This window comes from Ceratotherium simum, chromosome 9, assembly GCF_057802395.1.
Source record: "Ceratotherium simum simum isolate JZ-2026a chromosome 9, ASM5780239v1, whole genome shotgun sequence".
Classification (NCBI taxonomy): domain Eukaryota; kingdom Metazoa; phylum Chordata; class Mammalia; order Perissodactyla; family Rhinocerotidae; genus Ceratotherium; species Ceratotherium simum.
In genome coordinates, this window is record NC_141908.1 from 30,504,109 (window position 1) to 30,517,993 (window position 13,885).

The 13,885-nt window shown below is 35.4% G+C and overlaps 1 protein-coding gene across 10 annotated transcripts in view; it reads right to left on the bottom strand.

The window, feature by feature from the left end:
* Positions 1–372: 372 nt before the first annotated feature.
* Positions 373–13,885, bottom strand: part of ORC4 (origin recognition complex subunit 4) — a 76,059-nt gene continuing 62,546 nt past the window's right edge. For all 10 annotated transcript variants that reach the window (XM_087435136.1, XM_087435141.1, XM_087435139.1 and 7 more), the window contains 5 exons: positions 9,757–9,843; positions 5,392–5,500; positions 4,577–4,672; positions 4,424–4,491; positions 373–2,180 (listed from right to left, as the gene is read on the bottom strand). In XM_087435136.1, the coding sequence (XP_087291262.1) occupies positions 1,992–2,180; positions 4,424–4,491; positions 4,577–4,672; positions 5,392–5,500; positions 9,757–9,843 (549 nt within the window). In that variant the 3' untranslated portion in view covers positions 373–1,991. The remainder of the gene's footprint in view (positions 2,181–4,423; positions 4,492–4,576; positions 4,673–5,391; positions 5,501–9,756; positions 9,844–13,885) is intronic.

Consider the following 13,885-nt stretch of genomic DNA (forward strand, 5'->3'; position numbering starts at 1 on the left):
ATTTGTTTTATAACTGTTTGTTTCACTAAAAATTAAAACCCACCTTGCTACTTAGTTTTTTAATCTGTATGCCTGGATGTTGATGGATCTTTTGTAGCTCTTATGTAGCCAGGGAGGCAAATGAAGGCTCTCAGCTTTTTAGTGGCATCTTAAGCTAATAAAAATTTGCAATCCTCAAGTCAGTTCTTTAGGTGCTTTTACAGTCAGTGCCTTTAAGGGAGATAGTACTTCCCTGAAAAGAGATCATAAAAATTTTTTAAAGGGACTATTTTAGCTCCAGTGTAAAAGCCTTGCTTCTGGTAATAGTGAGGCTACCATGTTAAGTATTTTGGCAAAATATCCCCTAAAAACCTATACACCATCACATAGAACCAGTATGCAAGCCTTAGCTTTAATAAGACACTGCTGAAAAGTAAATGACAGTGATCCAAAGACTCAGAAGTCAGGGAAGGAACAGCTATGTATGCAAAAGAATAGGTTGTAACTACTGAAGAACTACGTTTATGCACAGAAATCTTATATTCCATTCTACATCCGATACTTCTTAAAAACCAGATAAATCATTTCTTAGAGCACACTTGACAAAATACGTGGTAAGGAACCCATTACTGAACTTCAGGTCTTACCAAGCAGGGGCTTTGGTGTCAATCAAACCTGAGTTGAATTCCAAGGTCTGTCAATCATTTCCTACCTGTGTGATTCTGGACACTGCCACTACTGTGTTAATTTTCTTATCTGTAAATAACAGTACCTAAATATCAGGGCTTTCAGTAGTTAAAAGGATTATAAACTGCATAAGGATAGGGACTCTGTCTTTTGTAAACCTTCCATGAAAACAACAGGCAATCAAATACTCTAGAATAAATGAAGTCACTAACACTTAACAAATGCTTATTAAATTTCATATTAAACATACCTCTATTAGTTCATGGATTCCTGAATTTATAAGGTGATGCTTTGACTAACATTTCTACATTCCTCTTAGGGAATCACTTTTTGATATAAACAGGTTTAATTCAGTCAACACAACCAAACACTTCCCATTATTTGTGGGATTTCCTCAAGTGCCTGTTAAAAAAACAAATTCTGATCCTTTTGGCCTAGAATAGGCCCAAGAATCTGCATTTTTAAAAAATCCTACAAAGGATTCTTCTGTAGATGGTATTTTGAGAAGTCTGGAAGAAAATGTTCAAACTTTTGGCCTTTTTCTTCCATATGAACTATCTTCTAGCCAAACTGGTCAGTTTCCTGAACTAGAAGACCTGGGTCTGGGATAGAATCCAAAATTTCCCTGGGTACAAAAAAAAAATGCAAGGGCTAGCCCAGTGGTATAGTGGTTAAGTTTGCACGCTCTGCTTCAGAGACCTGGGGTTTGCAGGTTCAGATCCCAGGCGTGGACCCACACACTGCTCATCAAGCCACGCTGTGGCAGGTGTCCCACATATGAAGTAGAGGAAGATGGGCCTGGATGTTAGCCCAGGGCCAATCTTACTCAGCAAAAAGAAGAGGATTGGCAACAGATGTTAGCTCAGGGCTAATCTTCCTGACCAAAAAAAAAAAAAAAGGCAGCACCTCCCACTGGACCAAAAGATTACCCATTACACCTTAACCCTTACCATTGTTTCTTTACTGCTTTGTTTAAGGTTTGTAAAAACATTTGGCTGCTAGGTTGAAATGAACTCTTCAAATGTACCACATAAATACTTCACAAGTACTGAATAAGCATATGGTTCAATCCCTAAAATAGTCACATTTATTGTTTTGAACTGCTACTTACAACATAATCTAAATCCCTGGAATTATAAATCATGTAACTGCTCATGATTCAAAGGCAAGACACAGCCAAGATACTACATGTGTAACAGTCCCCCATAAATACAAAAATACATGTTTACAAATATAAAAAATGTAATAACATATCTTATTAAAGGACAATAGCTTTTAGTTCTTTAGAGAAGTATGCCTGAAACTCCATAAGCCACTGATTATATTCATAACCAGCTCAGTGAGGATGTTGCCCACTGTCTAACATCTGTAGGACAGTTGGGGTATTTCTGCAAAGCATTCATAATTTGAGTATTATCCAAAAGTAGTTTCATCAGCTGGTACTCTCTCTGTGCATTTACTGAAGTTCTTTCCATGGGCCTTATTAATTCTAATTGTTGTAAGTGTTCAAAAGCCTGCAAGATGAAAGAAATAGTTTAGGTTGAATAGGGAAAGTAAAGTAATAACATTAACCCAGAGAACAGTTAGGGTTTTGGTCAGGTGTGGAATAGAATGTCAGGAAACAAATCTTAATAGAAATCAATAGAGTTCAAAAATAATTCATCAACCTCATAAAAACTTCACATATCAGGTGAAGCAGTGTCAATATACAGTTTCCCGTCCTTGCATTGTTGAATCTAAATAGGGCAAACTTTAACTCAGTCTGCACAATATGGTTTTTGTCCCTAACCTCATTCTATATCATATCTTCTCCTAGTACTTAAGTTAACCAAGGGTTTCCAGTTCTCTATAAAAACCCAAGATCGGATAAGACCAGTACTTTGTGACTAATTACCTAGGTTACTCAAATTTGCATTTACATTTTGTTTCTACCTTTGTAAGACTTTGCTGTGTAAAAGTTTAATACAGCTGCAAAAAAAGAGGGAGGCAGGAAAGACCCCTAGGAGTACCACGCCTGTTCAGGTGATCCTATAAATAAATGATTCAGCAGATTGGTACGGGCATGGAGGAGAGAGGACAGGCTCCTGTTTGCCCAAGAAGTCTGATGGCCACAACCTGTCAGAAAGTCCCTTTCTTCCATCCTCCCCACCTTCACAGAGTTCTTTACTGTCTGCTTCCTCTTACCTCTAATATGCATGTATTATGTCTTTTCTAACCTTGATTGTTGTTTTAGGTATTTTATTAGGATATGAAAGAAAAGAAACCATGAAATACTAACCAATAAATATTGACACACTGAAAGATTCCTGAGTTCTATTTTTACAGACTCGTGAAAAATATCATTGGAATATATTCTTTATGTATCATAAAAATTCTTCTGATGAAAAGAGAAATAGCTCAAACACCATTCATTTCTGAAAATGAGAAAATACCGGAGGCTGCAGATATTGGGGCTGAATAAAGTAGAGGAAATTTAAAACATTTCTAGGCAGCAAAATACTTTCTTATTTAAAATGTAGACATGAGCAGCTGCAAATAACTCATAAGAATTTAAATGCTCAGGTAACTCTGTTCACTCATACAACTCCCACAAACTATGACTATCAGACAGATATGAATGTTAGGAAGAGGGGAAAAAACCAACCTTCGGTATGCTAAATAATTTTCCTGTTTTGAAGAAATGGTAATGCCCTGGACTCACATTTTTTGGTTGCTCCATGAAATAATATTCTGACTACTAGGGCCTATAAGGGATGCTAATGGACCTATATGGGTCCTTGCTTAAAAAAGAAAAAAAGATGTTTCTTCCCCTAAAGTCCTCTACAGCTGTACTGTCCAACAAAGCAAGCACTAGCCACATAGGACTACTGAGCATTTGAAATGTGGGACTCGATTTTAAATTTTATTTAATTTTCATTAAGTTTAATTTAAAAACTGACACTGGAGTCAATTAGCAAATTTTAAGTATTTTTGGAACAATTTCAGAATGTTAATCTACTTCTTCAGCTAAAGTTTTTATGGAATCTAAAGAGAAAGTATTTCCAGTGAATATTTAGTGAGTTAAGACGTGATTTAAGTGTTAACACACACCGAATTTCAAAGACTTAACACACAAAAAAAGGAAAATACTTTATTAATAATTTTCTATATTGATTATCGATAGAGATGTTTTTGGTATATCAGGTTAAATAAAATTTACTAAAGTTAATTTCACCTATTTAAAATTTTTTTACTTTTTTGTTGCTACTAGAAAATCTAAAATACGGCTCACATTATATTTCTAGTGGAGAATGGTACACTAGAATAAAGTTTCTCAAGTTTTAAAACTCATGCCTCACCCAACCCCTAATAAAACTTTCTCTGTATATCATTACCAGCCAGTGAGATTTTGTCCTTTAGTTTCTTAATGGTTCATATCTGCATTTTTGTTTCTTTTTACTGCTGAGATTATAAAGTCAACCCTTGGGTTGTAAAGGGATAGTTATGTATTTGATAGACTGTAATGAATAGTTCCTTTTCAGGATGCAAGTGCTAGGAACAGACAGTAGAGGGCAGTATACTTCCACAAACTAACAGAACTGGCTGCTTTCTTCAGAATTACTGTAATACACTTAGATTTTTGTCTTTTGAAAGAAAATTCCTATGATAAATACCTAATGTTTCAAAATTAATGAAAGTGCAACTATGATATATACAATCAAATTGGACATAAAAATATACCTATCTGCAGAAAAATAACAGTGAACTTAAATCTTACCTTCATGACAACAGGTTTCTCAAAATTATAAACAGAATGGGCCTTTCTTTGAACAAACTTCTGAAACTCTGGACAGAAAGCAATGACAACATTAGTACCTTCAAATAAGCAGTGGGGTAGAGTCAGAAAGAAACTACCCAAGTGTCATCTCACCATTATAGACCATTTGAAAATTAAAGGGCTCCTCTTCATAGATGTCATTTAAATGTTTCATTGCTATTATAAGACAGATTTCCAAGACTGACAGACCTATAGTTAAAGGGAGACAAACTATGAGTTATAGTTTACTTCTGATACATAAGATTGAAATAACTGTCCTCCAAACAGAATGATAAAGTGAAAGATCATGGTTTTGAGGGGTGGAGGGACGTCAAGACCTCCCCCAGGTTCAAATGTGTTTCAGTCACTATGATCTACGTAATCTCAAGCAAGTTACTCAACCTCCCTGAGCTTAGTTTTTGTATCTGCAAAATGAGGATCTTTCTAAACTTACAGAGATGTTATAAGGATTAGAGATAATATTATCAAGCATTTACCATATGGCCCACAGTAAACAAACTAAAGCTGCAATTATTCTGTAACTTTAAATCACATAGGGCCCTTGATTATTCAGAGAATCCCTAAACCCCTAGAAATTCCATCTAAATTTTTTTTCCTCAAGAGAAGAAGTTTCATTAGATTCTCAAAAGGGATAGTGAACCCAAAATGGCTAAAAGCCGATGCTCTTCAGTAGCACTTGGTGCATTGAGAACGCCTGCAATAGTTTTAGCTGGATTTCCAGTGTGGCAAGAGAGGTAGAGCATCAAGTTTCTTTCACTTTAAATGGGAATGATAATACCTTTTAAAGGGCTGAGTTAAAAGCTGTATGGATATAAAGCACTATACCCATTGTTAATTATAATTTTGAAAAGCATTCCATTATATAAACTCAGACTTACAAAAAACTACTAATCAAGCAGGTTTCTCACCATGTACAATATTTGCTTTAGAGTCCATGCTACATAGCTGGTTTGCCTCCATCAGATCTGCTGCAGTCATAAATGGATGTGATATTGTTACACGATTTAAAGCAAGCATCTAGGGAAATATGGATCAGAAAAACAATTACATATTTACTTGGGCATTTTGGAGATATTACTGAATAAAACTTCCTAATTTGGAGAGTCTATTCTTTTTTTGTGTGTGAGGAATATCAGCCCTGAGCTAACATCCATGCCAATCCTCCTCGTTTTTTTGCTGAGGAAGACCGGCCCTGAGCTAACATCTATTGCCAATCCTCCTCCTTTTTTTTCCCCTTCTTCTCCCCAAAGCCCCAGTAGATAGTTGTATGTCATAGTTGCACATCCTGTTAGTTGCTGTATGTGGGACGTGGCCTCAGCATGGCCGGACAAGCGGTGCGTTGGTGCATGCCCGGATCCATACCCGGGCTGCCAGTAGTGGAGTGCGTGCACTTAACCGCTAAGCCACGGGGCCGGCCCCTGGAGAGTCTATTCTTATGGGAGAGTAAATACTAATGCTTGGGAAAGGTATTCTCTTGTATTTATCTCTATTAAAATAATAGTATTTCATTTGACCTATAACTCTATAATGTAAACATAAAAAACATTCTTGTTGCTCTCCCTACCCCTTTCCACTTGCATATCTTGTTTATTTACAACTCCTCAAAAGAAAACATTTAAAAAGGAGTAGGGCAAGGAGAAGAGACCAAAAATAAGAATATTATTCAAAGCCAAACCAAACAAACGAAAAAGGCAGATCTGTGATTTGCATAAACTTCCCAACTACCCAATCAACTAGTCCAAAGTAAGTGTAAGTGACAGACAGAAGTTAGCTACTTTATGTTCAATTGTTAAAAAAAAAAGAAAAACCAAAGTTACACCCAGAAACAACTCTCCTTGAAAGCAGAGTCCACTTTTCATGTAGCTAGTTCTTTCTAACAACTAACATAACTCCTGTATTGAAGATTTATTTATTTTTATAACATTTAAATTTAGTCATTTAAATACAGTTAGCAGATAAAAATGCAGGACATCTGGTTAAATTTGAATTCTAGGTAAACAACCGTTTGTTAGTGTAAGTATGTACCATGTAGTATTTAGGATATATTTGTACTAGAAACTGTCTACCCCATTTTAACCAGGGCCTGGGATTTTTAGTTAAACAGAGTTTAGCAATCCTTGCCCTTCATTTCACTACAGGGAGGGAGCCAGGTACCCAGTAGCTCCTTCCCTTTCTCTTACTTTGTCTTCTTCCTTTTATTATAAAATATTTTTGACATACAGAAAGGCAAGAGAATAATATAATGAATATCCATGACCATTTCCTCAGCTTACGAAATATAATGTTTATAGAGTTGGAGCCTCTGTCTCTTCCCCTGGTTGGATTCTCTACTATTCCCTATACAAAAAAACCGTGTACGTCTTTATACTTCTACTACGTACGTATGCATTCCTAGACAATACAGAGGAATTTTCAAGTTTTATATAAATACCATATTGTACTCTCGCAACTCTCTCTTCATTGAACATCTGTTATGAGAATTTATCCATGTTGAAGTATCAATTCTAGTTTATTCACTTTTTCCTGTTGTATTGTATTCCTTTGTATATATTCAGGATTTAATTATTCTTCCCTTATTGACGTACATCTGTCATTTCCGTTTTTTGCAATTATAAACAAGGCTGCAATAAACAATCTTGTACATGTCTACATATGTATCTGAGTTTCTCTAGATACCCTAATTTGCCAAATTTCTCTCCAAAGTACTAATTCATATTTACACTACCAGCAGTGATAATTATTTTTTTTTTTGAGGAAGATCAGCCCTGAGCTAACATCCGATGCCAATCCTCCCCCGGTTTTTTTTTTTTTTGCTGAGATAGATTGACCCTGGGCTAACATCCATGCCCATCCTCCTCTACTCTATATGGGACGCCACCACAGCATGGCTTGACAAGCAGTGCGTTGGTGCGAGCCCAGGATCTGAACCTGCGAACCCCAGGCCGCGGCAGCGGAGTGCCTGCACTTAACTGCTTGTGCCACCGGGCCGGCCCCAGCAATAAATTTTAATAGTCACAGATCCCATACCATCAGACATAAAATGACAACCACCAGATTGGCAGAAAAAAAAAGGTTTAATTGTAAAGTTTAAATTGTACCATTTCTCTGGTTACTGGAGAGGTTAAATATCTTTGTATATTATAGCTCATGTGTGATTCTACATTGGTAGATTGCTTGCCCATATTCTTAACTCATTCTTTTATTGATTATTGTAGAAGCTCTTTATTATGGACAGTGCTGATGATTACACGAATTGCATATATCCTCTCTCTCAACCAGTCTTCACTTTTTCTATGGTATCTCTTGGTGTCTGGACATTTAGAAATTCAATGTAATTAACTTTATCCATCTTTTCTTTTATGCTTTGTGATTTGCATATCTTCTCTAAGAACTCTTTCCCTACCTCAAGATTACAAATATATTCTCTTATATTTTTCTTCTAAATTTTTAAAAGTTTTGTTTTTGTAAGTATATTTATGTTTCTTAACTTGGAATTGACTTTTGGGTGTGCAATGAAGGTGTTTTTTTCTATGTGTATAACTCCGGATATTTTGTTGAAAAATTACCCAAACTATAGCTAATCTCAGTCAAGTCTTTCCTTCTTCTTTATAATTTCCACCAATTCCAAAACTTTTCTTAAACAAGAAAAACCAAAACAAAAATCAAGTTATTACCTTGAATTAAAAATGTTACAGGAAACTGGCAAAACAATGACTGCTCATGTTGACAATTTTCAGGCAGGGCTATTTTCCCAGAATAATGAGAGGTGTGTGTATACGTATATATATGTGTGTGTACATGTGTGTGTGTGTATACCCTCTATATACCAAAAGTTAGTAAATAAAGTCTAATTTTGGTATATAAACAACTAAAAACCCTACTCTAAAAATTCTCAGTCCCCAAATTCTTTTATGATAAAGACAGCTGCTGGTGAAAATGGCAGTATGCTTTTGATGGAGGGATGGGAAGGGGATGTGCTAATGAGAAGGAAAGAATATAGGGAAAAAAAAGTCTTAAATTTCCTCAGCAAAAACAGAAATAGGGAAGGAGAATCTGTAAATAAACATGGCAGAACCATATAGTCAAGTAGGATATAAGCTTTAAGCCAGAGAGCCTTAGATTTGAGTCTTGTTTTGCCATCTACTAGCTGTGTGACCAGGGCAAGTTATTTAACCTCAAGGAGCCTCAGTTTCTTCAAGGTAAAGGATAAAAACACCTAAGAATAAAAAATAGGATTATTGCAAAGGTTAGACATAATAACTATATTACCTGGCTCATATGCTAGTCAATAAATGATACCCATTATTACTATGAATGAAAGTGACCAAGAAACTCATAAAACCACAAGTATTTTCTCCTTGAAAGGTATTTGCCATAGATAATTTCCTAGAAATACTAGGTTAATATTAAATACTCTCAGTGAAGGAAGAGTTTTAATTTTCAGAACAACTAAGTATCCCTTTATTGATACCGTTTAAGCTTAAGATATAATTATTTGGTGAAAGCCATGACTAGGGGGGATTTAATCCAGGAATACAAAGCTAGTTCAACATTCAAAAATCAAGCAATGTAATCCAACATATCAACAGGCTAAAGAAGAAAAATCATAGACCATATCCACTGATATAGAATAAGCATTAGATAAAATCTGACACCTATTCATAACAAACTCTCACCAAGTTGGGAATAAATAGGAATTAGCTTAACTTGATAACATGCATTAAAAAAACCTCCAGGTTACATCATACTTAATGGTAAAAGATTGAATGCTTTCCTCCCAAGACTGGGAACAAGGCAAGGATGTCCACTCTCCCCACTCTTATTCAATATGGTGCTAAGAGTTCTAGCCATCACAATAAGACAAAATAAATAAATACATGAAATGAAAAAAAAAAAAAACTCCTAGAATAAATGAGTTCAGCAAGGCCACAGAATACAACATCAACACACAAAAATCAATCACATTTCTATATACTAACAATAAGCATGCTGAAACCAAAGTTAAGAACAAAATATCATTTACAATTACTCCAAAGGAAATTAAATACTTAGGTATACACTTCAAACGTGTACAGGATCAGGGTGGTGAAAATTATAAAATGATGATGAAGAAATAAATAAAAGGAGAGCTGCACCATATTCAGGGATTGAAAGATGCAATGTAGTAAACATGTTAATTCTCCCAATATTTATTTATATGTTTAATCAATTCCCATTAGACCATCATTACCCAGTGAAAGAAAATGAATGATAAAAATAAAACTAATACAAACCAGTAACACGTGTAATGACCGCAGGTTTTTGCTGACATTGAAATGCTTCTGTAGTACTTCTCGCACACTTCTATCTTCCGAGAGACACTAGAGGAAAAAAAATCAAAACATAATTAAAGAATCATGCAATTTAAAACCTAAATATAATCGTGTGCCTCACTGGTTGGTATACTCATCAACTCTATCTGATATTTATTCATTATTAAATACATGCTGGTCTTATTTGTAGAACACAAAAATCAAAATCAAAGCTTCAATCTATTGATTTTCTTCTCATCCCTTCATGTTAATTCAGTAGACACAAAGATAAAATATAATCTTTGCTACCCTAAAATTTCTGGTCTAAAAAGGGAAACTACAGTCATACTAGTGGGATGATCAAAATGCAGCACAAAACACAACAGAGAATAAGAGTTACTATACTTGGGAAAACAAGGTAAAGTATTACAAAGAATGCTTAAACTGTATGAATCAATAGGCTAAAAAGAAGAAACAGCATTTCGGTTATAGGGAACAGCCTGAGCAATGTTGGAAGAGTGTGGCATACTGATAGAAGATGACTAGTCATGTAATCTTGAGTTTCAGTTATTGGCAAGTGATTGTACAGAAAGACAAAGGCAGGAAAACCTAATTGGAGGCAACTGCAATTGTCCATACAAGAGACAAAGAGGGTCTGAATTAACACAGTTGTATGAAGACAAGAGAGAATTAAGACATCTATAGAAGACATGTCTGATGGATGATCAACTGGTAGGAATAGGGGAGGAAGGGTTTGAGAGGGGGAAGAAAAAAGTCAGAGACGATACTATGGGGGGTAGAATGTCCCAGGAGAAGTGAATAGTGAGATATGGTCAAGAAGTGACACTTGGATTATCAATATTTAAGAAGTAGATGGAAAATAGGAACAAAGTAAGAGATTGATAAAGATACTGAAGACTGGAAGAGAATCCAAGAGAGAGCAATGAAACCAAGGGAAGAAAACTTCAAGAGGAAAGTGGTGATCAACAATGTAAACTACTTTATATAATTAAATTATGATATATTTTGAGAAGAAGCTAATGGCTTTCAAGATTCAGAGATCAACAGGGCCCTCTGAAAAAGCAGTATCTAAAAAGAGCCAAGTAACTGCAGTGAGTTAGCATCAATGAAAGGTGAGGTACACCTGGCACTAATGAAATCAGATGAAAGTGGAGTAAATTTAGAGTTGGTAGAGCCAAGAAAGCCTTGGAGAAGCTTGACATAATTTTTCAAATATCATCTGCAAGGAAGAATTCTTTTTCCTTAAAAAAAAAAAAAAAAAAAAAAAAAGCCCAGAAAACTAAGTACTTCTATATTTTCTAGAGCTAAAACTTTATGTCTCTACTTCTTCCACTGTAAGAAGATCCAAATTCAGCAGTAAGTTCTAGTCTACTGGAATGAAGTTTTATGTTCTCAGTAAATATATTATCCTACTTATAGTCTCCCTTCCCTTGCTATTGTTCTTAGTTCTTTCTATTTTAAAAGACTTGCTGTTACTATACATATCTTTTTATCATATACAGGGTCGAATACCCTTCGGAAGTACACAAGATAAACATAAAATAATAAAGCAAAGTAATACAAACAAACTTTTGGGAATTAACTGTAGTCCTGGCTCCTACAATCATTGACTCTTATCAAGGCACTTACAAAGTTGATGTATTAAAATCAGAGCACTCAGAAAACTAAAGAAAATCACCTGGGATAAAAATATTAATGAAAGAAATTTTCTCTGTAAGAATTCAATTATTTTTAAAAACAATGTTTGCTTTTCTTTTACATGATGCTTCAAAGGGTTAATCTTCTATACCCTGCCTTTCTGCTTATCTCTATATTTTCAGAGGTCTAAATCCAACTCCCCTCGTTTCTGAAAGCTATCACCCTCTTGCTGTCATAATTACTTAATCTGCTTTTTTAAGAAAGTCTACAAGATCTATATGCGAACCATTTAAAAAACTCTCATTTTTAATTTCACCTTGATTCAAACACTATAAACTATATATATGTACCATATTTATATGTACCATACACATATACATCTATATATATGTACCATATAGTATATATACATATATAAACTTGAGGATAAGGCTATTATCAATAACCACTTATTGGATGCCTATTATATTCAACTAATTATGATAGTCATTGAAGATATTAGATCCTGGGTTTTGAAACATGACTGAATTTCTTATCACTCTGGATTGAAAGCTCCCTCATGGTTGGCTCAGGAAATGATGTAAGGGAAATAAGATAGAGACTAACTGACTGACATCACCCATTATAGGAACATGGGGAAAATTCCCAGAAATAAAGCAGACCTCCTCTGCTTTTCAGGGAAGCTGATACCTTTCCTTTTTACTGATGAACACATGAGTAGCAGTCACAGAAGCAAGTTCTTATTGTGCTAATTGCACCATTTGCTTGGTCATTGCCCTCTTCACAGGTATATTCTAAGCAGAATGTTACAAAATTACACAGGTAAATCTTCCTTGAACTCAATTATTGTACTTTTGGGGGAATTTCTTTTGAGGAGAATTAGCTATGGTCCTTTTAAATGCTCTTGTATACAGAGATTTCTCTTATACTGTCATACTGAGATGGTGTTTACTCTTCTTACTTACTTATTTTACCCATTTGAGGTAGGGCTAACACAAACATTCAAGTTAAGCAAGATGTCCAGGTTTAACTCTACCCTGAAGATATTTCTTGGATGAGACTCCACAGGTGACTTGTTATCTATAACACTGCTTTTGGTTTAACCTTGGAATTAGAAAAACTTGCTAGATAGTCAGCACTGAGTGAAAGGATAGCTCCCTTAATGCAGCCTCCCCAACCCCTCCTGGGCAGGGCCTCTGGCCATGGTGCTGACATAATTTTCAAGTGAAGCTCATTTATCAGCATACCAAAGGGAGGTGGCAAATGATGCTTAGGATAGGGAAAGAAAATATTAGAACTAAGAGACACAAACTCCAGTGGCATTGGTTCCATCTTATGAAAGAACCGCAAGATTGTCAAAAAGATGACAGGATAGTGCTCACATTCATTCCTACCATCTGCCCCTAAATTCAGTGATTTACAATCAGCAAAAAAGGACCAAAAACCTAAGAGTTAGCCACTCAACTACCTGGATAACTCATTTTCTGAGTTATCCAGAGTTATGCTTCACCAGTAACCCCCACCATCTATTTCCTTTATATACCCACTCTGAGATGCCCAGAATGCAATACAGCTGGAAAGGATGGGAAGATGGATGATGGCACAGTACAACCTGGATTATGCAGTCATTTTAGGAAAAGAAAAGTAAGCAGGAATAGAAATAATAAAAATCTAGGAAAGCACAGACATTTAAATACTATGAAAGACTACATTTGAATCTCTAAAGCAGTCAGAAAAACACATTGTTTTAACAAGACAATCAGTTCAGGAATTGTAGAAGGTGAGAAAGTCTGTGAGGCACTGAAAAGTGGATTCAGAAGCCAAAGATCCAGAGCTCTGATCCACTCCAGAACTAGGGAAGGGAAGGGACAACGTGGGAGCACCAACTATAAAGCGTTCCTAAAGAACGGAATCTTGACATTAGATACAACACCAAAGAAAACTTTCTTGAACTAACAAATATTTGAGTCCCAGGCAAGATTAATTTGAGGAGGAGGGTGTAAGGGAGGACCTACACCAAATTACATCATGGCACAATATCTGAATTTTAAGGATAAAGTCAGCCATTTTTACATACAATTCTGTATAGTTCCATTAGGAAAAATAATATGGAACTATCAATCAGAAATAAGTAAAAATGGTAAAACAAAAGTATGTAAGATTTGAACCCTTTATGTAAAAACATCAAGTTTAGTATGTATATAAGGTCTGAAATGCTATAAACCAAAAAATTACACTGTAGTAAAAGGAGGGGGGATGGGCATGGATAAAGGAAACTTCTACCTTTTACCACGTATTCTTCTGTACTGATTAAATTTTGTTCCATGAACTTTTTTTTTTTTTGGTGAGAAAGATTTTGCCCTGAGCTAACATCTATTGCCAATCTTCCTCTATTTTTGTATGTGGGATGCCGCCACAGTATGGCTTGACAAGTCGTGCGTAGGTCTGCGAT